Genomic DNA, 26,925 nt, shown 5'->3' with positions numbered 1-26,925 from the left:
TCTCTCTCTCTCTCTCTCTCTCTCTCTCTCTCTCTATGCCCACTAAGTCAGACCTACACTGTTCCAATATCCATGTCTCTGTTCTCAATTGTTGATGACTGATAATAACTGTTATCATCAGTATCAGATAACAACCAAACTTACCCCCCCCCCCTCTACACACCGGATTGTAAATAATGTAAATAATTCAATGTGATTATCTTGTGTGGTGACTGTATTAAGATGATAGTATATATCTGATAGTATATATCTGTATCATGAATCAATTTAAGTGGACCCCGACTTAAACAAGTTGAAAAACGTATTCGGGTGTTACCATTTAGTGGTCAATTGTTTTGATTGATGGATTGAGACTTTTATTAGTAGGTTGCACAGTGAAGTACATATTCCGTACAATTGACCACTAAATGGTAACACCCGAATAAGTTTTTCAACTTGTTTAAGTCAGGATCCACTTGAATTGATTCATAAAAGCAACGTTGTACGGAATATGTACTTCACTGTGCAACCTACTAATAAAAGTCTCAATCAATCAATCAATCAATCAATCAATCAAAACAGACCGTTGTTTCATGTGCACCCGCCAAGGGAAAAAAGCCCGCCCACAACAACAACGTGATGACGTCACACGTTTTGGAAATGTCACACCCGCTTCCGCATTCACACTACGCAAATAAAAACAACCAAACAGTGAGTAAGGGCGCAATAAAAATAGAAAGCTTAACAGGAGCACTTCAATCATGAGCAATACATGTTGGAAAATATGAAAAGGGCCGCTAGTTATTTAAAATGTATTTTAATTTTTAAAGTGCAGCAGGTTTTACGAGCGGAAGTTGCATTCTTCTGGCGCATGCGCAAAAACATCGAACAGTGGTAAAGCGGAAAGCGGCGTCGCTTTCCGGAGAAGTTTCACATTTACGATCTTATAGATTCAAAAATAGCATCAAATACCTCAACTATTCGCCTTCTCTTAAGCCCAGGAAACGGACTTTGAGTGTGGAGCGATGGCGTGTTATCTGAAGTGAAGATTGAAGACGTGATAGAAGATGGACGACTACTGCTATGCTAAGATGGCGACGTCCGCTAAAAGAGAACATGAAAGAGAATCAGCGCCACCAACGGAGAACAATCTGAAAAGCGAAGATGAAGGTGAGTGTGTTGCGTTCCCTCATTTGAAAGCTGTTTGAATTCCAAGACCTAAAAATAGAAATTAGCCGACTTTGTTGAACAATGTAAACAAAGAACCTCGATCCAAAATGGCGGAAATGCCTGTTAGAAGTTACCGCAGTAGTAAACAGTAGGCAAGCAACGATACTTGGTATAATCCTGCGTGAATCCGCCTTTATTGACCGTGATCCTGTGTGTGTGAGAATGTGTGTGTTTGTGTACGTGTGTGTGTGCGAAACCTCCTGTTCCATGGTCGCCAAAGTCAGGCTGTTTTTTTGATTGACACTTTTATTAGTAGGTTGCACAGTACAGTACATATTCCGTACAATTGACCACTAAATGGCAACACCCGAATAAGTTTTTCAACTTGTTTAAGTCGGGGTCCACGTAAGCAATTCATGGTCGCGACGTAATTAATGTCCAATCAGCGTTGTGCCTCTTTCCCTTACACAGCTCGGAAGTGCAGCCCAGAATAATCAAATGAAGAAATATGACTAACACTAGCATAGAAGTTGAAACACAGCATTGAAAAGAAGCAGCAACTTTAGTGACAGACTTCAGTTTCACTATCTGCTGCAGCTGACACTAATTCTGCCCCGATTGCAGACTTGCAGGCAATGAGAGAATGTGTGTGTGACTGAACTACTGTATTCGTCCTAACTGGGAGATTAAAGGCCTACTGAAATGATTTTTTAAAATTTAAACGGGTATAGCAGATCCATTCTATGTGTCATACTTTTGGTCGCTGATAAAAAAAAAGCCTTGCCCCTACCGGAAGTAGCGTGACGTCACAGGAGGTAGGATTCCTCAAAATTCCCCGTTGTTTACAATGGAGCGAGAGAGATTCGGAGCGACAAAGCGACGATTACCCCATTAATTTGAGCGAGAATGAAAGATTTGTGGATGACGAAACGTTAGAGTGACGGACTAGAATGCAGTGAAAGACATATCTTTTTTCGCTCTGACCGTAACTTAGGTACAAGGTCTCATTGGATTCCACACACTCTCCTTTTTCTATTGTGGATCACGGATTTGTATTTTAAACCACCTCGGATACTATATCCTCTTGAAAATGAGAGTCGAGAATGCGAAATGGACATTCACAGTGACTTTTATCTCCACGACAATACATCAGCGAAGCTCTTTAGCTACTGAGCTAACGTGATAGCATCTGGCTCCAATGCAGATAGAAACTAAATAAATAAACCCCTGACTGGAAGGATAGACAGAAGATCAACAATACTATTAAACCATGGACATGTAACTACACGGTTAATAATTTCCAGCTTGGCGAAGCTTAACAATGCTGTGTTGCTAACGACGCCATTGAAGCTAACTTATCAACCGGACTTCACAGAGCTATGCTAAAAACATTAGCTATCCGTTCAACGCCAGCCAGCCCTCATCTGCTCATCAACACCCGTGCTCACCTGCGTTCCAGCAATCGACGGTGCGACGAAGGACTTCACCCGATCACAGATGCGGTCAGCGAGACGGAGGAAGTTAAGGTGAATTCGGCGGCTAACGCGTCTGCTATCCATCTCTGTCTTCCTGGTTGTGTTGCTGTAGTCCGCAGCTAATACACCGATCCCACCTACAACTTTCTTTTTTGCTGTCTCCATTGTTCATTAAACAAATTGCAAAAGGTTCACCAAAACAGATGTCCAGAATACTGTGGAATTGTTCGATGAAAACAGAGCAGTTTGTATGGGTCCGAATACTTCCGTTGCCGTCGTGACGTCACACGCATACGTCATCATACAGAGACGTTTTCAAGCGGAAGTTTCCCAGGAAATTTAAAATTGCACTTTATAAGTTAACCCGGCCGTATTGGCATGTGTTGCAATGTTAAGATTTCATCATTGATATATAAACTATCAGACTGCGTGGTCGGTAGTAGTGGCTTTCAGTAGGCCTTTAAAGAACACACTAATTTAATCGGAAAATGGCATTTTTACATGTAAATATTTTTCAATCAGACTTTTTGTTTGTGTCTGCAAAGTTTCTCATCCTTGAATACAACATGTACTAAAAACTCTGCAGACACTTTTTAAACATTAAACATTTTGTCCCTGAAATAATCATTAAACTTGTTTAATGTGTTGGTGCACATTATTTTACAGTACCTCAAATTCAAACTGCACTTTAATGTACTTTTATTAAATATAAAACTCCTCAATCTGGGCCTTTTTCCAAGCACTGGTAATAAGTACTGACGTTTTCAAGTAATTAAAGAATATATATAAAAACAATTGAAAATATTGTTTAGTAAATGTTAACTTGAAATAAAAATCCTACAGTATTCAGTACACCACTGATACTTTGTTTCCTGCAGAATGTTTGTGATGACAAGCAAAAAAGGAGGGTAAAAAAATGTTGTTCTCTTTACCCCCACAACGTTTTGATGCGTCTGTGAAAATAATGTGCCGCAGTTTGCTTAAAATAATAACAAATGATGAAAATACGTAAATATTACATGTTGTTATGAATGTGCCTGTTATTACAGTACATATACGGAGTGTATATAAAACAATGTTTGAAGGTTTGGGATATTTTTTTATAGGCGAAATAGAGTGCATCCCCATTACCTGCATTGTTAGCTGACTTTTGCTAGTGTTTATTTACGAGTTAGAATCAGTGATGGGCAGTAGTGCACAACAAGTAGCGACGCTATGTAGCTTAACTACAGTTCCCAGTAGCGTGGCGTTAGCCTAGCTCCTTTTTTGAACCCTTAGTGATTCCTGTAGTGACGTAGCGTCCATCAAACGCTACAAAGAGACAAAACATACTGCTAATCAAGGGCTGGAAAAAAACAATTTTAATTTATTGTTACCATGATTGTTATTTTACGTTTAATTGTTACTAATGTATACCTGGTTGTTCTTTTAGATCATATTTAAAATTGAGTTTTGGTGGTACAGTTTTTACGTTTTCAAATGAATAAATAATTGTATTATTTATCGTGATTCCAAAATCACTCAAAATAATTGTGATTATTATGTTTTGCCATAATTGTCCAGCCCTAGACGAGGTATTGGCAAGGACTTCACGATAAACTATGTATCACGGTACTTGAGTCACGATACAATAGTCTATTGTAATATTGTGACATGAAGTGTTACTGCCATTTTTACAAAGTCATTGAAAAATATAAAAAACAGCTTAAAATAAATGTTGCATATAAGTACAGTAGATGCCAGTTATTATTTATTGGACAAACTGTATCAGAAACAAAGTCAATAAAATGATAATTGTAATTGTACAGAAAGTGGATCAACATTTTTGCATTCAATATTTCAAAAAGTCCTCTACTTCTTAACTACGGACTTCTTTGAGATAGATACTATCTTTTTTAGTTTTTCGAAGTATTTCAATATTGACTTTTCCCCCACTGTTAGTTTGTAGTATCCTTGTGATAGAGTAGGTTACTTTGGATGTGGAATGCACTTTTTAATGGTGAAGTTGGACAAGTGTGGTATAGGTGTGTCTGTGTGTGTGTGTGTGTGTGTGTGTGTGTGTGTGTGCGTGCGTGTGTGTGTGTGTGTGTGTGTGTGTGTGTGTGTGTGTGTTTGTGTGTGTGTGTGTGTGGTCTAAAGGGAACACATACAAAGAATGATTAGGATACATTTAGGCAATATATTATGCAATAATATAACAGCATATGTATAATGATATATATCATTTAATATACTCTACAAGGTGTTATAAAACAAATATACAAACCAATGTACATGGACTTTTAAAACCGTTACAAGGTGTTATAAAACAAATATACAAACACATTTACATGGACTATTAAAACCGTCTATTAGAAATGAATGGAGAATAAGCAGTGTTGATTTAGACAGTGCTTTAAAGGTGGTCTATATCGCCCTCTAGTGGTAGGACAGGGTAACTACTGTGTACAAAGAAGTATTAACAGGGCGAAAGTTGAGCTGGCGAATTATATCGTCATGCAGAAACATTGTTGCAAACAAACACTCGGTTAAGGCTACATCTAACACATTATAGGCATTTTAGCATAGCTATATTCGACGTATATTTACATTATAGTCAGGAACGCACACGATGCTGTTTCCACCATCACCCAAGAGACCATATAGGTGAGGGCCGACATCCAGGCAACTGAGCTACATACGGGTTCTTCGAGCCATAGCAACCAGACTGGCGTTGAAAACAAACCGTTGCCATTACTCTTTAACCTGTCGACCTACGCTGGTTAAACCCGTCATTCTGCCTCCAAAATGCCGAAAAACTGTGTTGTTTTTGGTTGTGCTAACCACAACTGGAAACAGGGAAAACAAAGGTTGTATTTTGTTCTGCCAAAGCGTGATAAAAGCCCACAGAGATGAGACAAATGGCTCGCAGCTTTACACGGGGAAAACAAGGACAGTTCTCACTGGAGTCCCCCAAAGTCCCGGGTCGTGTGTTTGGATCACTTCGTTTCTGGTAAATATAAGGAACAAAAATCCACCTTCTTAACCACAACTTGGCTATACCGTCCGTGCTAATGTTGTACTTGTTGAATTTGTACCTTATAACGTTCGACAGCTGAAGTTGTTATACTATATACTATATACTATATAGTCTATAGCCTAGCTAGATATTTTCGAAAACCGGTTTCGTTTAAATTTGCACTTAACAGTTGGGTTTTTAAAAACCAATAAACCCTATAATTTTCATGTTGCCATTTAATCAACTTTTGAAAACAGTCGCAAAATGCTGTCTGCAAGACTTTTCAATACAAAGACATATATTTTGTACATTATTCGCCTGCTGTACTGCGCCTTCATAAGGCTACAACTTACAAGGACCAGGCTACTAGGGGTCAGTCTGCTTTCTTTTGGGTTTTTTGCCGGACATTCCAGTATTATTTACCCGTAATCTTGGTATTACTTTCCTTATTAGGTTATTTTGCCACCTCCCCCTTCTCTGTTTAAACTCCTCTTTGTTGTACTTAAACAATACATGTAGCCCTCAAATCTCTCAATATTTTATACACTAACACTTGATCTTGTTGTTGATAACTTCCGCGTCTCTTTCTTAGTAGCGCACAGGCTAAGCTAACTAGCAAGCTAAGCTAAGCCTGAGAAGCTTTAAAGTTCACTGAGACGAGTCTGACGCAAATAATACATTTTCGTTTTTTCACACGATATGCGAATAAGTAAAAATGCGTAAATGAAGGATTTAACGCCGACTTCCAAGCCACAACGCTCGTTAAATGCTTTTTCTGTCAATGCTGTGTTCGCTGTGAGCTGGGTTGTTTTCAACGAATTCCCGGTTGCTAGGGGATTGGTAGGCGGAAGTGACGTTGGTCCGCCCTCACCTATGATGCAGAAAACGCTACAAACAGGAAATGACGTCCCAGATCGCCAAAATAAGAGTACAGGAAATCTAACATCGTAAAACTGCGTCAGAATAAGATAAAACAAACACTTTCTGACAATCCTAATGTCTAACGAAGCAGATGTTTTCTACTTTCTGGAGTCTATGACAAGTCATGTAAACATTGATCCATCATTCTGGCAAGGCACTAAATGAATGGCCATGAAACACTACACACTAGGGTTGTCCCGATATTAATAATTTAGTACAGGTACTAAATGTATAAATACTTTTCCAAAAAAGGGAACTATGAAAAATTTCAATATTGGCTTTATTTTAAAGAGAACATCTTACACTACATTATACACTCACAAAGAACGATTTACAAGGTTCAAATATAAATTAAAATGCATTAAACACATTGGGCTTTTCTTGTTGCACTCAAATAACAATTTACAATTTTCCATATTAAATATAGTCTGCTATAATCAAGGATTAGATTAAAACATAAAGTTTTACTGACATATTAAAGTATTCATGATTTATGGTTGTCACTCCTGGTCTGTGCTTTAGGAAAAATCCATCCATTCATCCATTTTCTACCGCTTGTCCCGTTCGGGGTCGCGGGGGGTGCTGGAGCCTATCTCAGCCGCATTCGGGCGGAAGTCAGGGTACACCCTGGACAAGTCGCCACCTCATCGCAGGGCCAACACAGATAGACAGACAACATTCACACTCACCCAAATATTAATTAGGCACTAAATAACGAAACAATGGGTAAATGTACACAGATAAGCCATGTAGCAGGTTTAGCAGGCACCTTTATTAAAGACAAAACACAAATGGTAGGAATTTGTTACAAAATGTAGTCATTTCACTTGCATTAGTTGACTGCTAATTGGGCAGTTTTAACTGCGCTAATATTTGGCATCAAGTTCTACGTATCTACATGTGCACAGCAGGGGAGCTGGTTAACTTATGAGAGTAGTACACTATATTGCCAAAAGTATTTGGCCACCTGCTTTGACTCACATATGAACTGGAAGTGCCATCCCATTCCTAACCCATAGGGTTCAATATGATGTCTGTTAAGAATTCTCCAGATACTTTTATTTGAAGCATTTCTTGACTGTGTCACTTCCACTTCCCTTTTGAGGTGTGTGAATGTGTGGTAACTTGTTTCTCTGCTACGTTTAATCGGTGTTCTAGTCTTTGACGATGTGAGTATGTTGTTGATTATATAAGACTCATTTAGTTTATTGATACACATCACTGTGTTTGTGTAACGTGTAGTGGTGTTTTAATAATATTATTGGTGCTGTGTTGTGAAAAAGCTACGAGCTAACATCTCCCTGGGAAGGCTGTCCGCAAGGTTGCGGAGTGTGGCCTAGTGATTAGAGTGTCCGCCCTGAGATCGGTAGGTTGTGAGTTCAAAACCTCGCCGAGTCCTACCAAAGACTATAAAAATAGGACCCATTACCTCCCTGCTTGGCACTCAGCATTAAGGGTTGGAATTGGGGGTTAAATCACCAAAAATGATTCCCGGGCGCGGCCACCGCTGCTGCCCACTGCTCCCCTCACCTCCCAGGGGGTGATCAAGGGTGATGGGTCAAATGCAGAGAATAATTTTGCCACACCTCGTGTGTGTGTGACAATCATTGGTACTTTGACTTTATAGGAATTTTCGACCATTCATCCAAAAGTCACACAATGATGTTGAGGGCCTGGCTTCTGTAGTCACCGTCGCACAGCGGCATTCAGATGAAAGAACGGTACCGGTACTTTTCAAAGGTGGTATAGTACCGATTTCAATTGATTAGTACCACAATACTTTATTGGTATCGGTGTACTGTACAAGCCTACTACACACACATACAGTACATAGAAGAAAGTGTGTTTTTGTTGTTTGTGTCTTGCAGACGTCCAGCAGCTGATCGGTAATCCAGAAGAAGTTTCCCCTCAGTTAGGGGGGAGCTCCACTTTGAAGCAGGAGACTCCACAACCACCCTGCATTAAAAAGGAAGAGGAGGAACTCTGCATCACTCAGGAGGGAGAGTGTCTTCTAGGACGAGAGGAAGCTGATTTCACCAAGTTTCCACTGAGTATTCTCTCTGTGAAGACTGAAGATGATGAAGAGAAACCACAAGTAGACAACCTCTTAGCTCCACTGTCAGATAGTGAGGCTGAAGACGAGGTTGAAGAACCTTTGAGCAGCGATACAGACTCTGAAGGTGATATGAGGACTCACACTGACAAAAAACACTGCTTTTCAAAGAAGAGAGGTAAAAAATGTTTGAGCTGCTCAGTTTGTGCTAAAAGCTTTTCTCAAAAGAGCAATTTGACTCAACACATGAGAACACACACAGGTGAAAAACCATTTAATTGTTCAGTTTGTGGCAAAAGCTTTTCTCGAAAATACCGTTTGACTCGACACATGAGAACACACACAGGTAATACAACAATGAATTGTTCAGTTTGTAGCAAAAGCTTTTCTCAAAATAACCATTTGACTCAACACATGAGAACACACACAGGTAAAAAAACAATTCATTGTTCAGTTTGTGGCAAAAGCTTTTTTCTAAATTGCCGTTTGACTCAACACATGAGAAAACACACAGGTGAAAAACCATTCAACTGTTTAATTTGTGGTAAAAACTATTCTTTAAAAAGCCATTTGACTCAACACATGAGATCACACACAGGTGAAAAACCATTTAACTGTTCAATTTGTGGTAAAAACTATTCTTTAAAGAGCCGTTTGAGTCAACACATGAGAACACACACAGGTGAAAAACCATTTAGTTGTTCAGTTTGTGGCAAAAACTTTTCTATGAAGAGCCATGTGACTAAACACATGACAACACACACAGGAGAAAAAACATTTAGTTGTTCAGTGTGCTGTAAAAGGTTCCCACATAATGCAGCCGCGGTAAAACACATGAGAACACACAAGGGAAAATAACCAATTAGCTGTTTAGTTTGTGGTATGTTGCTCATATGTGGCGACATCCACCCTACCCAGGACCTCCTCACAGCTTATTTTACAAATTGTTGAGATATTCATACAAACTTGGATTATTTGGAGCATAATCTTATCTACTCATGACCCCATGTCTTCTCTGTATCTGAAACCTTCCTGAACAGTAAGATAGATGATGCTTCAAGTGCTTGGTTACTCCTTCTTCAGTCCAGGGACCTGGGGCCTCATGTGTAGTTTGTGCACGCTAAAAAACCTGCACTACGTCCTTTTTCACTGCAAAGTTGAGATGTATCAAAACTGACGTTGACACATAAGTGATGCTGGGTAACTGTTCCCATAAAAAAGTGACAACTTTTACTCCTCAGACTGATTGATGTGCAAATCAGAGACATATGAACAATGAACCCCCAACCCAACCCCCACCTCCCTCGACATTCGGGCATAACAGGTTCAATCCGGCCCACAAGATGAGTTTGCGAAGTGTAAAATTCAGCTGCATTTTTTTTAATGAAAGAAACTGCTGTTCTAAATGTGTCCACTGGATGTCGCAATAGCAATTCTGTTAGGCAAGCAAACAGTTTATACGGGGCGAGCAAGTATACCAAGCAAGAGGTACACGGTAAAGCGGGGCTGTGACTCCTCCCCCTCCACCCAACGTAAAACAGGAGTAAAATAAGCAATCAGTAACCCCACTTAAAATGCAGCATGAGACACTGCACACTGATATAGTTCTGTGAAAATGATTGTCTTCTGTGCAAATGTAAAGAAAGTGAACAGTGTGTGATTTACTGCAATACTGTCAGTCTTTTAACTTTTTATTTGTGCTTTGTTGAAATTGTTCACACATTGCACTGCTTTTATTTTTCTATATTTACACAGTAGAGAATATAGGATATACGTTCCGGCAAAAAGTAATAACGTCATATAAATTTAATATGAAAAAATAATGCAAATAAACTAAAGTCCCGCCCCCTGACTTCCGGTGTATATGTCCCGCCTTCTGACGTCTGACTATGATTTGACAGATCATTGCACAGCTTTTATTTTTCTATCAATACACATTATGTCTAGAAGACAGGAAGTAACTCAACACTCTTGAATAGTTTCTACCTCAGTTTGTATGGTTTGTTGAGTTAGCACAGGATTAATATGTGGAAATGACAAATGAGGTAGTTGATACATAGAATAGTTATTATTCATGGTTTTTGTTTTTTGTTCAATCCTAGATGGGTTGTGACTTAAAGTTTAATTGCTTTGTAGAAACACTGAGATTAAGTATAAGTTCATTGTGTTCTTCAAGGTGTTTTTGAAAGTGGATCATTTTTTATCCTTAGAATTTTTTATCTAACTTGAAGTGTTTTGTCAAGAGGATTATTTGTGACATATGTACATTTTCAGAATGTGCTTGTTCTATTTTGGGCCAAAGTAAAACAAAGAAAACAATCTGAAGTTGTCGTAGTCGTATTTTTAAGTTATCATACCATGATTTTCCTGAGCTAAAATGAGTTTGACACCCCTGCTGTAATGTGACTCATGTGAGCAGGTTACTGTATAAACACATTTTGTTATAAGTTATAAAAATGTGTTCAGTTCTCAGAGACACATCAATGTCAGGCTGACAATCGCTCTTCCGCTTTCTCCAAACACGAGAACAAAGCAGCTCCTACTGACTTGTGATTGGTCAGACCGTGCCCATCTTAATCACATGGCTAATTTCAATATAATAAATTGTGATGTAACACAATTGAATATCTTATATGCTCAGACAGTAATGTGTTTATATAAGTTTAGATTGTGTTATGATGTTTGTAATGCGGAAAGACGTTAATGTGTCTTGTTTTCATGTTTGCATTTAAGATAGTTGACATTTAGCATGATAGCTGTTAACTGGCGATTAGTGATGTTAAGTGCCTAAGATGGTAGTTATTGATTAGCAGTGCGATGAGGGCTTTCTGCTGGTGAGTGATTAGCACTACAGTTAGAGCCACCTATCGCTAGGTAGAAATGAGCAGTTTCACCAACATTTTTATGTGAAACCATATTACTAACTGTCTGGTGTTTTACAGGATTCATGGAAGTTTATTGTCATACCAGCACACGATACACATGAGATGGCACACAATTTAGTAGCACGTGAACAATAGGATTGGTCCTGGTGGAGATCTACACTCTTAGTGCTTTTCTTCTTTATTCAGAGTAATCATTTGACTTTCTGAAGGTTATTAACTAAAACAACTAAGTAGGTTGAAAAATATTTATGTGTTTCTTGTAGTATTTAAAATGTAGGTGATTTTTGTCTTCGATGTTTGCCCTTTTTCTGGTTTGAACAACAGCCATTGAAAAAGTATGTGCACGTGCCTGTATGTATATATTTTATTTTTATTTTCAAAGAGTAGTTGAGTATTTGATGTTAGATACTTTTTCAAACCATTGCTTTAAAACAAGATTAAATTGCCTTTATTTTGAAAAACTACTGCTGAGGAGTAGGAAACGGAAGTTGCTGACTTCTAGCGCATGCGCAAATGTACTTGAAGCAAACGAAAAAGACGAAGACCGCATGCTATGGTTTTTCGGAGATTTTTCGAATTCACGATCTTAAAGTCATAGGATTCACAGCAAATATAGAAACAAATATCTCAATTGGTATTTTCCAAAGCCACGAAACGTGCATTGAGTTTGGAGCGATATCTGAAGTGAAGATTGAAGACGTGATAGAAGATGGACGACTACTGCTATGCTAAGATGGCGACGTCCGCTAAAAGAGAACATGAAAGAGAATCAGCGCCACCAACTTCCAGCAAATCACCAACGGAGATAAAGACGAAAGATGAAGGTGAGCGACTTGAAGTTTTGTCATTTAAAAGCTATCATAGGCGCTGAAAAAAGTGTTGATGGGAAATTAGCCGACCTTGTTGAAGAACGTAAAGAAAGAGCCGCCATGATTGTTAGCTTGAAGAAGGCAGTGGAGTTCACATCAGAGGAGATGAAAGAATGCAAAAGTCAAATGAAGAAAGTGGAAGAGCAAAACAACCGCTTCCTGTTTGGCAAATGCCACAAATGAAATATTCAGCTCACATTACTAAGCTAAGTTATTCATGGAGTCCGTCAAGTTATTGGATGGATGTTAGAGTGGACATAACAGCCACTAACTCTAAGTCATCCTCCATCTTGTAAACACTGTAGCAGCTTTACCATGAATAGATTAACATGGACACCGACTTAAAACAAGTTGAAAAACGTATTCGGGTGTTACCATTTAGTGGTCAATTGTACGGAATATGTACTGTACTGTGCAATCTACTAGTAAAAGTTTCAATCAATCAAAGCCAGTGAAAGATTAAAACTATGTTGTTGCGCCAGGATTTGATTTGGGGCATTTTTGAATTGTATTTCCTAGTTCTTAGTAGGGCTGAGTTAGGGCTCGACAATTAATCCGATTTTAATCTCAATTTCAATTAAGACTTGTCACGATCATAAAAATGTTATCGTAAAAAAAAAAGAAAGATGAACGGCCCGCGGAACGTGCATGCAAATTCTTGACCATGTCACGGTTAAAGGGATGAGTGAGCGTATGATTGGAAAAAAAGACCATGTCTGCTAGAATTTGCTACTTTTTGTTTGACACAGTGCTAGTATGACACAGACTCTCTCCCTTCCCCTTGCCTTCCTCACACTCACTCAGTTATCAACCTCAGATCAGTCTCTAATCTCACAGCGGGAATTTATCTTCCATGAGCGGCATGTGCTGTGCTGGAGTGCCTGGTGAAATAGTAAATTCCGGCGTCGCTAAGTGTCTACGTTGGTGTGGCTCGTTTCTAGCCTAGATCCAGTTGCACTGCAGCCGGGCTAGGCTCGCCTTCAGCCGTGGCCCAGGTTAGCATGGGTCCGAAGCCAAGGAGAGCGGTTAGAAACCTCCCTAAGAGATCTTTTGAGATCGCATCAATTGCTGACCAGCAAAACACAATTGTGGATCTGATGGGTGTTATTCAGTCACTATAAAGACTGAACACGGAGAAAGACAAAGCTATAAAGGTTCTGGGATGTCGTGTGGCCGACTTGGAGCAGTTCTCTGGCATGAACAGCGTGATCGTCAGCGGACTGAAGACCAAACACCGGTCTTACGCCAGTGTGGCAGCATGGGAGAACAGCCCCGCAGGGCGGGAGGGAGTTCAATCTGAGTCGGAGACGGAATCGCTGGAGCAGCAGGTGGTCGGCTTTTTGGGGAGCAGGGGGATCTCCGTGGACAGGAGGGACATTGAAGCCTGTCACACCCTGCCTACGAGAACCAAAGGAGCGACACCAGCGGTTAGCGTTCGCTTCACCAACAGAAAGAACAAGATTGCGATCCTAAAACAGGGTCGCAAGTTAAGTTAAAGTACCAACGATAGTCACACACACACTAGGTGTGGTGAAATTTGTCCTCTGCATTTGACCCATCCCCTTGTTCCACCCCCTGGGAGGTGAGGGGAGCAGTGGGCAGCAGCGGTGACCGCGCCCAGGAATAATTTTTGGTGATTTAAAGGCCTACTGAAACCCACTACTACCGACCACGCAGTCTGATAGTTTATATATCAATGATGAAATCTTAACATTATAACACATGCCAATACGGCCGGGTTAACTTATAAAGTGACATTTTACATTTGCCGCTAAACTTCCGGTTCGAAACGCCTCTGAGGATGACGTATGCGCGTGACGTAAACCGGGGAACACGGGTATGCCTTCCACATTGAAGCCAATACAAAAAAGCTCTGTTTTCATTTCATAATTCCACAGTATTCTGGACATCTGTGTTCGTGAATCTGTTTCAATCATGTTCATTGCATTATGGAGAAGGAAGCCGAGCAAGCAAAGAAGAAAGTTGTCGGTGCGAAATGGACGTATTTTTCGAACGTAGTCAGCAACAACAGTACACAGCCGGCGCTTCTTTGTTTACATTCCCGAAAGATGCAGTCAAGATGGAAGAACTCGGATAACAGAGACTCTAACCAGGAGGACTTTTGACTTGGATACACAGACGCCTGTAGAGAACTGGGACAACACAGACTCTTACCAGGATTACTTTGATTTGGATGACAAAGACGCAGACGTGCTACTGTGAGTATGCAGCTTTGGCTTTTTTTTGCGTATGTACGTAACTTTTTTAAAATATATAAGCTTTATGAACCTTGGGTTAGGTGAACGGTCTTTTGGGCTGAGTGATTGTGTGTGTTGATCATGTGTTTGAATTGTATTGGCGTGTTCTATGGAGCTAGGAGCTAGCAGAGGAGCTAGGAGCTAGCATAACACGTACCGTACCGTACGTACGCGTCACGTACGTAACTTTTTAAAAATATATAAGCTTTATGAACCTTGGGTTAGGTAAACGGTCTTTTGGGCTGAGTGATTGTGTGTGTTGATCAGGTGTTTGAATTGTATTGGCGTGTTCTATGGAGCTAGGAGCTAGCATAGGAGCTAGGAGCTAGCATAACAAACACGCAGGTGTTATTATGCAGGATTAATTTGTGGCATATTAAATATAAGCCTGGTTGTGTTGTGGCTAATAGAGTATATATATGTCTTGTGTTTATTTACTGTTGTAGTCATTCCCAGCTGAATATCAGGTACCGTGAGTATGCAGCCTTGGCTGCTAAACATTCGATAACTTGACCGTATGTGCGCGTCACGTACGTAACTTTTTAAAAATATATAAGCTTTATGAACCTTGGGTTAGGTAAACGGTCTTTTGGGCTGAGTGATTGTGTGTGTTGATCAGGTGTTTGAATTGTATTGGCGTGTTCTATGGAGCTAGGAGCTAGCAGAGGAGCTAGGAGCTAGCATAACAAACACGCAGGTGTTATTATGCAGGATTAATTTGTGGCATATTAAATATAAGCCTGGTTGTGTTGTGGCTAATAGAGTATATATATGTCTTGTGTTTATTTACTGTTGTAGTCATTCCCAGCTGAATATCAGGTACCGTGAGTATGCAGCCTTGGCTGCTAAACATTCGATAACTTGACCGTATGTGCGCGTCACGTACGTAACTTTTTAAAAATATATAAGCTTTATGAACCTTGGGTTAGGTAAACGGTCTTTTGGGCTGAGTGATTGTGTGTGTTGATCAGGTGTTTGAATTGTATTGGCGTGTTCTATGGAGCTAGGAGCTAGCAGAGGAGCTAGGAGCTAGCATAACAAACACGCAGGTGTTTTTATGCAGGATTAATTTGTGGCATATTAAATATAAGCCTGGTTGTGTTGTGGCTAATAGAGTATATATATGTCTTGTGTTTATTTACTGTTGTAGTCATTCCCAGCTGAATATCAGGTCACCCCCGGCTCTCACAGCATCTTCCCTATCTGAATAGCTTCAACTCCCCACTAGTCCTTCACTTGCACTTTACTCATCCACAAATCTTTCATCCTCGCTCAAATTAATGGGGAAATTGTCGCTTTCTCGGTCCGAATCTCTCTCACTTCATGCGGCCATCATTGTAAACAATAGGGAACTTTGCGTATATGTTCAACTGACTACGTCACGCTACTTCCGGTAGGTGCAAGCCTTTTTTTTATCAGATACCAAAAGTTGCAATCTTTATCGTCGTTGTTCTATACTAAATCCTTTCAGCAAAAATATGGCAATATCGCAAAATGATCAAGTATGACACATAGAATAGATCTGCTATCCCCGTTTAAATAAAAAAAATTCATTTCAGTAGGCCTTTAACCCCCAATTCCAACCCTTGATGCTGAGTGCCAAGCAGGGAGGTAATGGTTCCCATTTTTATAGTCTTTGGTATGACTCGGCCGGGGTTTGAACTCACAACCTACCGAGCTCAGGGCGGACACTCTAACCACTAGGCCACTGAGTAGGTTTTAAAAGGAACGGAGGTGTACATTAACGAACACCTCACCAAAAGGAATGGTGAGATCGCCAGGCGCGCACGAATCCTCGGGAAGCAAGGCAAAATTCAGTCTACATGCACTGTAAAGTTTTTGTCAAGCTGAACGGTACGACCCCAGAAGAGGAGAAAGTCATGGTCTTTAACGACATCAGTGATCTTGACACATTCGATGTCTGATGAATAGGGGTGTAATGGTACACAAACATTTCGGTTCGGTACATACATCGGTTTAGAGGTCACGGTTCGGTTCATTTTCGGTACAGTAAGAAAACAACAAAATATAAATTTTTGGGTTATTTATTTACCAAATTTGCAAAATCTTCCACCAAAAATATTTTTGGTGGAATTAAATCTGATAAATCTATGGATAAAAAGCAGAGTCTGGCGAGGCATACGCGTTTATCATAACTCTCTCGCTCTCTCTGTCTCTGCCCCTCCCTCACCAATGCTGCTGCGCGCACAATTTGTTTTGTTTTTAACCCCTTCTTAACCCTGAACGTACATTGAAAATACACGCAACCCTAACTCAAAATGCCGGACATTTGAGGCATTTAAGAAACTCCGTCCTGACAGCTCCGCAAAAGAGGACATGTCCGGTGAAAAGAGGACGTATGGTCAGTCTATCCTAGCCCGTTAGCTGCTAGCATGCCGTGTGTTGTGCCTCGGTGTGCATTGTTTACACAACGTGCGTTACGCTACTTACTACTTTTTAATTTTCCTGAGGGAACTCTCCTGAAGGAATCAATAAAGTACTATCTTAATATGTCCGTGTGGAAACTCGTTCGGTACACCTCCGAACCGAACCGGAACCCCCGTACCGAAACGGTTCAATACAAATACACGTACCGTTACACCCCTATCTGAAACCCATCTTGACTCCTCTTTTGAGGATGTTGACTTAGCTGTAGATGGATAAACAATTTTTAGGAAGGATAGAACAAGATATGGTGGAGGTGTAGCTGTGTATGTGCAGAGTCACAGTCCTGTGAAAGTAAGAAATTATTTAATGTTGGCCGATATTGAGGCCCTGTGGATCCAGGTTCACATAAAATACCTGGATTTAATATGCGAGATGTTGGATAAATCTAGTGATGAGAACAGAGAGATATATTTTACTGGGGACACAAGCATTGATTGGTCTACTATGTACCCACTGAAAAATAAACTCATTGCTATAGCTCATGCCTGTAACCTCACACAGACCATTACACTACCAACCAGATCAACTATAAATAGAAATTGGCTAAAATCATCCAAATGCATTGACCACCTATTCACTAATGTTCCTGATTAATGCACTAAAACAGTATCAATAGCTCTTGGCTTTACGGACCACAACCTAGTTGCAATAAAGAGGAAGACCAAGCTCTCCAAGGCTCCTAGTGGGATTATACATAAAAGGTCCTATAAATATTTTAATGAGGTAAAATTTAAAGATGATGTTAACTGGTTAACTGTGTGTCTTGAGGAGGATCCTGAAGCTTCTTTGAGCACATTCATGAAGTTATTTTTGCAGATAAGCATGCTCCTGTAAGGAAAACAACTGTCAGGGCAAATGGCGCCCCCTGGTTAGGGAATGACCTCAAAGCACTTATGAAGCAACATAACCAGCCTCTTCTGGTCTACTTTCTGATGAGATGATCGAAAGTAAATTAAGAAATTGTATAACTAAAACAAATAGAAGTAATAAAAAGGTATATTATCAGACAAAGATCAATTACTCTAGACATGATGGAAAACCATTGTGGAACATTTTAAATCAAATAATGGGAAGATCAGCATCATGTAAAACAAATTTGTTTATAGAAGTTGATGGAGCTTACCTGACTAAGCCAATGGAGATTGCCACATATTTTAATAATTACTTCACAAAGAAGGTGGAAAACTTGAGAGTAAATATGACACCTTCTGATGGCTCCCTCTCATGCACATTAATTGAAAATCACATAATGAAGGGTAAAAGCTGCAGGTTCCATTTTGTACCCGTTAGTAATTCTGATATTGAGAAATTGTTGTCATCACTTGCCATCTGATAAACCTGCGGGGACGGACACGCTAGATGGCAAATTGTTAAGAATTGCGGCATGCCATGTATCAACTCCGATTTGTCATATATTTAATAAGTCATTAAGATATGGAGTCTGTCCTGGGGTTTGGAAGGAGGCCAATGTCATCCTAAGGACAAAAATAAAAATGTCACTGGTAAAAACAGTAGACCAATAAGCATACTTCCAGTTCTTAGGAAATTGATGGAAAAAGTTGTTTTCAAACAAAATTCAAGATGACTTTACCTACAACAAAGTGATGTGGTGTTCCCAGCATGCTTACAGGCAAGGTCACTCAACATCTACTGCTCTAGCTCAGCTGACTGATGACTGGCTGTCACAAATAGATGTCAAGAAGATGGTTGGCACTGTCCTGATTGACTTAAGTGCGGCATTCGATGTCGTAGACCACGACGTAATGATCTCCAAACTGAGAAAATATGGTTTTAATAGGATGTCACTTTCTTGGATGTTGATCTATCTATCAGGAAGATCACAGAGAGTGTGTTTTAATGGTAGCCTATCTGAACGCAAGTACAATTAATGCGGCGTGCCTCAAGGAAGCTGCTTAGGTCCTTTACGCTTTATTATTTTTACTAACGATCTTCCCTGTGTTACAACAAACACCAATATGGTTACGTATGCAGATGACACAACTCTGTACAGTACTGCCTCTACCTTAAATTACATAGAAAATAACTTCAATCAGGACCTGGAGAGAGTGTCATGCTGGGTAAAAGATCGTAAACTTGTTGTGAATATTGACAAAACGAAAAGTATTCATTTTGGATCCAGGCATATGCTTGTTGATGACCCTCAGCTTCATCTTTCAATGCCAGGTATACCTATTGAGCAGGTTAAGAAAGCAAAACTGCTTGGTGTGCTATTAGATAATCAACTGTCATGGTCCGATCATATTGATGGTATTTTAATGAAGAGGTTTAGCCAAGGTCAGAAAGTGCTCCACCTACTTGATATCCTCAACAATGGGTCAAGTCAGACAGGCCTTGGTTTTGTAGACTGGTACTTAAAGGCCTACTGAAATGATTTTTTTTTTATTCAAACGCGGATAGCAGATCCATTCTATGTGTCATACTTGATCATTTTGCGATATTGCCATATTTTTGCTGAAAGGATTTAGTATAGAACAACGTCGATAAAGTTCGCAACTTTTGGTCGCTGATAAAAAAAAACAACCATGCCCCTACCGGAAGTAACGTGACGTTGTCCGTTGTTCACTTCCTCATATTTTCCTATTGTTTTCAACGCAGCTAGAGCTATTCGGACCGAGAAAGCGACGATTACCCCATTAATTTGAGCGAGGATGAAAGATTCGTGGATGAGGAACGTTAGAGTGACAGACTAGAATGCAGTGAAATACATATCTTTTTTCGCTCCGACCGTAACTTAGGTACAAGCTGGCTCATTGGATTCCACACTCTCTCCTTTTTCTATTGTGGATCACGGATTTGTATTTTAAACCACCTCGGATACTATATCCTCTTGAAAATGAGAGTCAAGAACGCGAAATGGACATTCACAGTGACTTTTATCTCCACGACAATACATCGACGAAGCTCTTTAGCATGAGCTAACGTGATAGCATCTGTCTCAAATGCATATAGAAACAAAATAAATAAATCCCTGACTGGAAGGATAGACAGAAGATCAACAATACTATTAAACCATGTACATGTAACTACACGGTTAATAATTCTCAGCCTGGCAAAGCTTAACAATGCTGTTGCTAACGACGCTAAGGCTAACTTAGCAACCGGACCTCACAGAGCTATGATAAAAACATTAGCGCTCCACCTACGCCAGCCAGCCCTCATCTGCTCATCAACACCCGTGCTCACCTGCGTTCCAGCGATCGACGGCGCGACGAAGGACTTCACCCCAACACATACGTGGTTGGCGGCTAGCATCGGCTGGCGCGTCTGCTATCCAAGTAAGTCCTTCTTGTTGTGTTGCTACAGCCAGCCGCTAATACACAGATCCCACCTACAAATTTCTTCTTTGTAATCTCCATTGATCATTAAACAAATTGCAAAAGATTCACCAACACAGATGTCCAGAATACTGTGGAATTATGAAATGAAAACAGATCTTTTTTGTATTGTATTCAATGGGGAAGGCATACCTCTGTTCCCCTGGCTACGTCACGCGCATACGTCATCCTCCAAAGGCTTTTTCAACCGGAAGTTTAGCGGGAAATTTAAAATGTCACTTTATAAGTTAACCCGGCCGTATTGGCATGTGTTGCAATGTTAAGATTTCATCATTGATATATAAACTATCAGACTGCGTGGTCGGTAGTAGTGGCTTTCAGTAGGCCTTTAAATGTTCTTTGCGCACTAATATTTCAGATATGCACTCACACCTGTCCTGGTTATCTGTTGAACAAAAGATGCATTGTAGTCTCCTTATGTTCTTTAGAACTATCATGTTAGATCAATCATCAGATTACTTTTACAAACAGTTTTTAAAATCAACTAACACACCTTTTCATGACACTAGGAATGCCAGCAATGGCTATTTGGCACTTCCTGTTCCCAGGACCAATCCCCTCAAACATACAGTCCTGTATAGATGTATATCATTCTGGAATCGGTTGCCATCTCACATTAATCTCTCACAAAGTAAATTGTCATTCAAGACAGCTTTGAAGATACACCTGTTGCAGCTGCCCACATGACATGAATTTTTAATACTGGGTTTAACTAGCTTTTTTATCTTATGTTGTACTTCTCTTTTGTATAATGTTTGGTAATGCATGTATTCTTTGTATTTTTGTTTTGTATGCTCCTATATGGACCCCAGGAAGACTAGCGGTGGCTTTGGCGTCAGCTAATGGGGACCCATTCAATAAACAATAAACAATATGCCTAATCAGTAATCACTGTACTCAACAAAAAAGTAAGACCACATGATTTTCGCTTTAGCGTAACTTCGGAATTGACCACTAAAACAGAATCTGCTGGTAAATGCAGAATTTCACAGAAATTGACATAAATGTGAGTGAAATGTTGTCATTGTGAGGAAAAGCAAAATTTGTTTGTGAAAATATTGTGTCCGGTACCCCTCGTTCATCCCCGAAACACTCAACCACGCTGTCCCGAACTAAACAATGTGGAGACGGCCACTTGAAACAGCGACTAAACTACGAAGCTAAAGCTAGCAAGAACAATCCATACACCACAAAACACTTCTTGTGTTGTTGTGAACGGCATCACGATGTAAGATCAATGTACAAACAGAAAAGCAGTTGCAACATGAGAGGCTTTCTTTATTTTACAGCCTCAAGTTTTGTCAAAACTCACACTTTTCGCCTTGATTGATTGGTTGATTGATTTTGGAAAATGTTATTTATGACACGAAAAGCAAACAATCTATTGTGGTAAAATAAGTGTAAGAGGTAAGAAACGGAATTCAGAAAAATTTAAACCGAAAACCTGAATTAGATTTGTTTTTCATATTGCTATAGTCATTTTAATTTATTGTTAGTATGATTGTAATTTTACGTGTTATTTATTTGTTACTCGTGGATATCTGATTGTTCTTTTAGATTCAATTTAAAATTGAATTTTAGTGGGACTGTTTTTACGTTTTCAAATGAATAAATAATGGTGTTATTTATCGTGATTCCAAAATGACTCAAAATAATAGTTATTGGTATGTTTTGCCATAATTGTCCAGCCCTAGACGAGGTATTGGCAAGGACTTCACGATAAACTATGTATCACGGTACTTGAGTCACGATACAATAGTCCATTGCAATATTGTGACATGGAGTTTTACTGCGATTTTTATAGAGTCTTTGAAAAATAAAAAAAAATGCTTAAAATAAATCTATATAAGTACACTAGATGCCAGTAATATTTTTTGGGACAAACTGGGTAAAAAAAAAGTAAATAAAATGATCATTGCAATTGTACAGAAGGTGGATCAAATTTCTTGCATTTGGTATCTAAAAAAGTCCTCTACTTCTTAACTACAGACTTCTTTGAGACAGACTTCTTTGAAATAGATATTATCTTTTTTAGTTTTGTGATGTATTTCAATATTGACTTTTTCCCCACTGTTAGTTTGTAGTATCCTAATGTCCATCGAAGCAGATGTTTTCTACTTTCTGTGATTCTAGCTGAACTTTTCTGAGTCTATGACAAGTCATGTAAACATTGGTCCATCATTCTGGCAAGGCGCTAAATGAATGGCCATGAAACACTACACACTACATACAGTACATAGAAGAAAGTGTGTTTTTGTTGTTTGTGTCTTGCAGACGTCCAGCAGCTGATCGGTAATCCAGAAGATGTTTCCCCTCAGTTAGGGGGGAGCTCCACTTTGAAGCAGGAGGCTTCACAGCCCCCTCACATTAAAAAGGAAGAGGAGGAACTCTGCATCACTCAGGAGGGAGAGTGTCTTCTAGGACGAGAGGAAGCTGATTACACCAAGTTTCCACTGAGTATTATCTTTGTGAAGACTGAAGATGATGAAGAGAAACCACAATTAGACAACCTCTTAGCTCCACTATCAGATAGTGAGGCTGAAGACGAGGTTGAAGAACCTTTGAGCAGCGATACAGACTGTGAAGGTGATATGAGGACTCACACTGACAACAAACACTCTGAATGCTCTTCAAAGAAGACAAGTGAAAAATGTTTGAGCTGCTCGGTTTGTGGCAAAAGCTTTTCTCAAAATAGCTCTTTGACTCAACACATGAGAACACACACAGGTGAAAAACCATTTAGTTGTTCAGTTTGTGGCAACAGCTTTTCTCAAAATAGCTCTTTGAAGCGACACATGAGAACACACACAAGGGAAAAAACATTTAATTGTTCAATTTGTGGCGATAGCTTTACTCAAAAAAGCCATTTGACTCGACACATGAGAACGCACACAGGAGAAAAACCATTTAAGTGTTCAGTTTGTGGCAAAAGCTTTTCTCAAAATATCTCTTTGACTCAACACATGAGAATGCACACAGGAGATAAACCATTTAATTGTTCAGTTTGTGGTGAAAGCTTTTCCCGAAATACCTATTTGACTCAACACATGAGAACACACAACGGTGAAAAACCATTTAATTGTTCAGTTTGTGGCAAAAGCTGTTCTGTTAAGAGATATTTGACTGAACACATGAGAACACACACAGGTGAAAAACCATTCAGTTGTTCAGTTTGTGGCAAAAGCTTTTCTTTTAAGGGCAGTTTGATTGAACACATGAGAACACACACAGATGAAAAGCCATATAAGTGTTCAGTTTGTGGCAAAAGCTTTTCTGTTAAGAGAATATTGACTCGACACATGAGAACACACTGGACTAAGACCATTTAATTGTTCAGTTTGTGGTAAAAGCTTTCCTCTAAACAGCTCTTTGTGTCGAGAACACACACTGGAGGAAAAACATTTAGTTGTTCAGTGTGCTGTAAAAGGTTCCCACATAATGCAGACGCAGTAAAACACAAAAGAACACACAAGGGAAAATAACCAATTAGCTGTTTAGTTTGTGGTATGTTGCTCATATGTGGTGACATCCACCCTACCCAGGACCTCCTCACTGCTTCTTTCACAAATATCTGAGGTATTCATACAAACTTGAATTATTTGGAGCATAATCTTATCTACTCATGACCCCATGTCTTCTCTGTATCTGAAACCTTCCTGAACAGTAAGATAGATGACGCTTCAAGTGCTTGGTTACTCCTTCTTCAGTCCAGGGACCTGGGGCCTCATGTGTCAAGTTTGTGCACGCTCAAAAACCTGCACTACACCCTTTTTCACTGCAAAGTTGAGATGTATCAAAACTGATGTTGACGCATAAGTGATGCGGATAACTGTTCCCATAAAAAAGTGACAACTTTTACCCAACCCCCACCTCCCGCGACATTCGGGCATAACAGGTTCAATCCGGCCCGCGAGATGAGTTTTGTGAAGTGTAAAATTCAGCTGCATTTTTTAATGAAAGAAACTGCTGTTCTAAATGTGTCCACTGGATGTCGCAATAGCAATTCTGTTAGGCAAGCAAATAGTTCATACCAGGGTGAGCAAGTATACCAAGCAAGAGGTACACGGTAAAGCGGGGCTGTGACTCCTCCCCCTCCACCCAACGTAAAACAGGAGTAAAATAAGCAATCAGTAACCCCACTTAAAATGCAGCATGAGACACTGCACACTGATATAGTTCTGTGAAAATGATTGTCTTCTGTGCAAATGTAAAGAAAGTGAACAGTGTGTGATTTACTGCAATACTGTCAGTCTTTTAACTTTTTATTTGTGCTTTGTTGAAATTGTTCACACATTGCACAGCTTTTATTTTTCTATCAATACACATTATGTCTAGAAGACAGGAAGTAACTCAACACTCTTGAATAGTTTCTACCTCAGTTTGTATGGTTTGTTGAGTTAGCACAGGATTAATATGTGGAAATGACAAATGAGGTAGTTGATTCATAGAATAGTTTTTTATTCATGCTTTATTTTAGTTTTTGTTCAATCCTAGAAGGGTTGTGACTTAAAGTTGAATTGCTTTGTAGAAACACTTAGATTAAGTCTAAATTCATTGTGTTCTTCAAGCATACTTGCCAACCTTGAGACCTCCGAATTCAGGAGATGGGGGGTTAAGGGGGCAGGAGTATATTTATAGCTAGAATTCACTGAAATTCAAGTATATATATATATATATATATATATATATATATATATATATATATATATATATATATATATATATATATATAATTATATATATATATAATTATATATATATGTAGTACAGTACACAGTAATGAAAACACAGTTGTTCCACTAACTGTACTGTACTTGCTGCTTACTTAACAAAACAAAAAAACACTTACCTTTCACTATTTGAGTAGCCTTTGTTCTGCCATTTGAGTACTGGCGAGCGATCTCTGAATCCGGGAACATATGTTTCACGGATTTGTTGAAAGCATCCGCAAATGAGAACGGGATGTTGCTTGCAGCTATCAGCATAGCCATCTTTGTCTCGGCATGTGTTACACTGAAATACTTGTTTCCAATCATTTTGGAACTTGCAAGCGTACTTCTTCTTTTTACTCGTCCTCGCCATGACTGTCTCTTCTTCGTTCTTCTGCTTTGTCTCTGTTATATTTTTGGACATTACTACTTGCTGTAATTTTGAAGCAATGCATGATGGGAATCCGGATGTTGTGTGTCACTGTTTTAACGTGCTGGGTGGAATAAACACACGCTGAGAAATAGCTCCGTGCCTGTCTACTTTATGGGTTATAGATAAACTTATGGATAACTAAGCTATAAATGTGCAGTTGTGCACTGAGCTCCAAAAGCCGTAGATGTTATGTGACTGGGCCGGCACGGGTGGAAATCGGGAGAATGGTTGTCCCGGGAGATTTTCGGGAGAGGCACTGAAATTCGGGAGTCTCACGGAAAATTCGGGAGGGTTGGCAAGTATGTCTTCAAGGTGTTTTTGAAAATGCACCATTTTTTTTCTCTAAATTTTTAACTAATTTTAAGTGTTTTGTCAAGAAGATTATTTGTGATATGTACATTTTCAGAATGTGCTTGTTCTATTTTGGGCCAAAGTAAAGCAAAGAAAACAATCTGAAATTGTCGAAGTCATATTTTTAAGTTATCATGCCAGGATTTTACCCGTCCCACCCACGTGGAAATATATTTTCCTCCATGCGGCCCCAGAGCTAAAATGAGTTTGACACCCCTGCTGTAATGTGACTCATGTGAGCAGGTTACTGTATGAACACATTTTGTTATAAGTTATAAAAATGTGTTCAGTTCTCAGAGACACATCAATGTCAGGCTGACAATCGCTCTTCCGCTTTATTTCGAACATAAACATACTTACAGTATAATACATCACACAATTTCATATCATTTCTCTTTACATCAAAAGGAGTAGGAAAAAGAAAAGGTTATTTAATCCTACCCCTTTCCCACTTCAGAGTGTTTACAAATACATATGTTCATTTACTGATTACATAAGTGAATGATTAATACAGCAGTTCTTGTAATAGATAATTAAAGGCCTACTGAAATGATTTTTTTTTATTTAAACGGGAATAGCAGATCCATTTTATGTGTCATACTTGATCATTTCGCGATATTGCCATATTTTTGCTGAAAGGATTTAGTATAGAAAATCGACGATAAAGTTCGCAACGTTTGCTCGCTGATAAAAAAAAAAGCCTTGCCTGTACCGGAAGTAGCGTGACGTCACAGGAGCTAGTATTCCTCACAATTCCCCGTTGTTTACAATGGAGCGAGAGAGATTCGGACCGAGAAAGTGATGATTACCCCATTAATTTGAGCGAGGATGAAAGATTCGTAGATGAGGAACGTTACAGTGAAGGACTTGAGAGGCAGCGATGGACGTATCTTTTTTCGCTCTGACCGTAACTTAGGTACAAGCTGGCTCATTGGATTCCACACTCTCTCCTTTTTCTATTGTAGATCACAGATTTGTATTTTAAACCACCTCGGATACTATATCCTCTTGAAAATGAGA

The 26,925-nt window shown here is 39.4% G+C and overlaps 2 protein-coding genes across 2 annotated transcripts in view; both read left to right on the top strand.

The window, feature by feature from the left end:
- The first annotated feature begins 834 nt into the window (after nucleotides 1–834).
- Nucleotides 835–26,925, top strand: part of LOC133632501 (zinc finger protein 771-like) — a 35,610-nt gene continuing 9,519 nt past the window's right edge. Inside the window, exon 1 of the mRNA XM_062024957.1 lies at nucleotides 835–1,149. Within this exon, the coding sequence (XP_061880941.1) occupies nucleotides 1,047–1,149 (103 nt within the window). The 5' untranslated portion in view covers nucleotides 835–1,046. The remainder of the gene's footprint in view (nucleotides 1,150–26,925) is intronic.
- On the top strand, nucleotides 12,006–25,055 carry LOC133632528 (gastrula zinc finger protein XlCGF8.2DB-like). Its single transcript, XM_062024996.1, has 2 exons — nucleotides 12,006–12,305; nucleotides 22,687–25,055. Exons 1-2 carry the CDS (start codon nucleotides 12,191–12,193, stop codon nucleotides 23,739–23,741), a joined length of 1,170 nt encoding a protein of 389 aa, XP_061880980.1. The 5' UTR covers nucleotides 12,006–12,190; the 3' UTR covers nucleotides 23,742–25,055.

Source organism: Entelurus aequoreus, linkage group LG17 (assembly GCF_033978785.1).
Source record: "Entelurus aequoreus isolate RoL-2023_Sb linkage group LG17, RoL_Eaeq_v1.1, whole genome shotgun sequence".
NCBI classification, from domain to species: Eukaryota; Metazoa; Chordata; class Actinopteri; order Syngnathiformes; family Syngnathidae; genus Entelurus; species Entelurus aequoreus.
Note: the sequence above shows the minus strand (reverse complement) of the source record. Positions and strands in the feature narration are given on the sequence as shown.

Bases quoted from the DNA above. Each gene is read 5' to 3' on its own strand.
- LOC133632528 (XM_062024996.1), top strand. From the start codon at position 12,191: ATGGACGACTACTGCTATGCTAAGATGGCGACGTCCGCTAAAAGAGAA. The intron at 12,306-22,686 runs GTGAGCGACTTG...TGTGTCTTGCAG, and splicing joins GATAAAGACGAAAGATGAAG to ACGTCCAGCAGCTGATCGGT.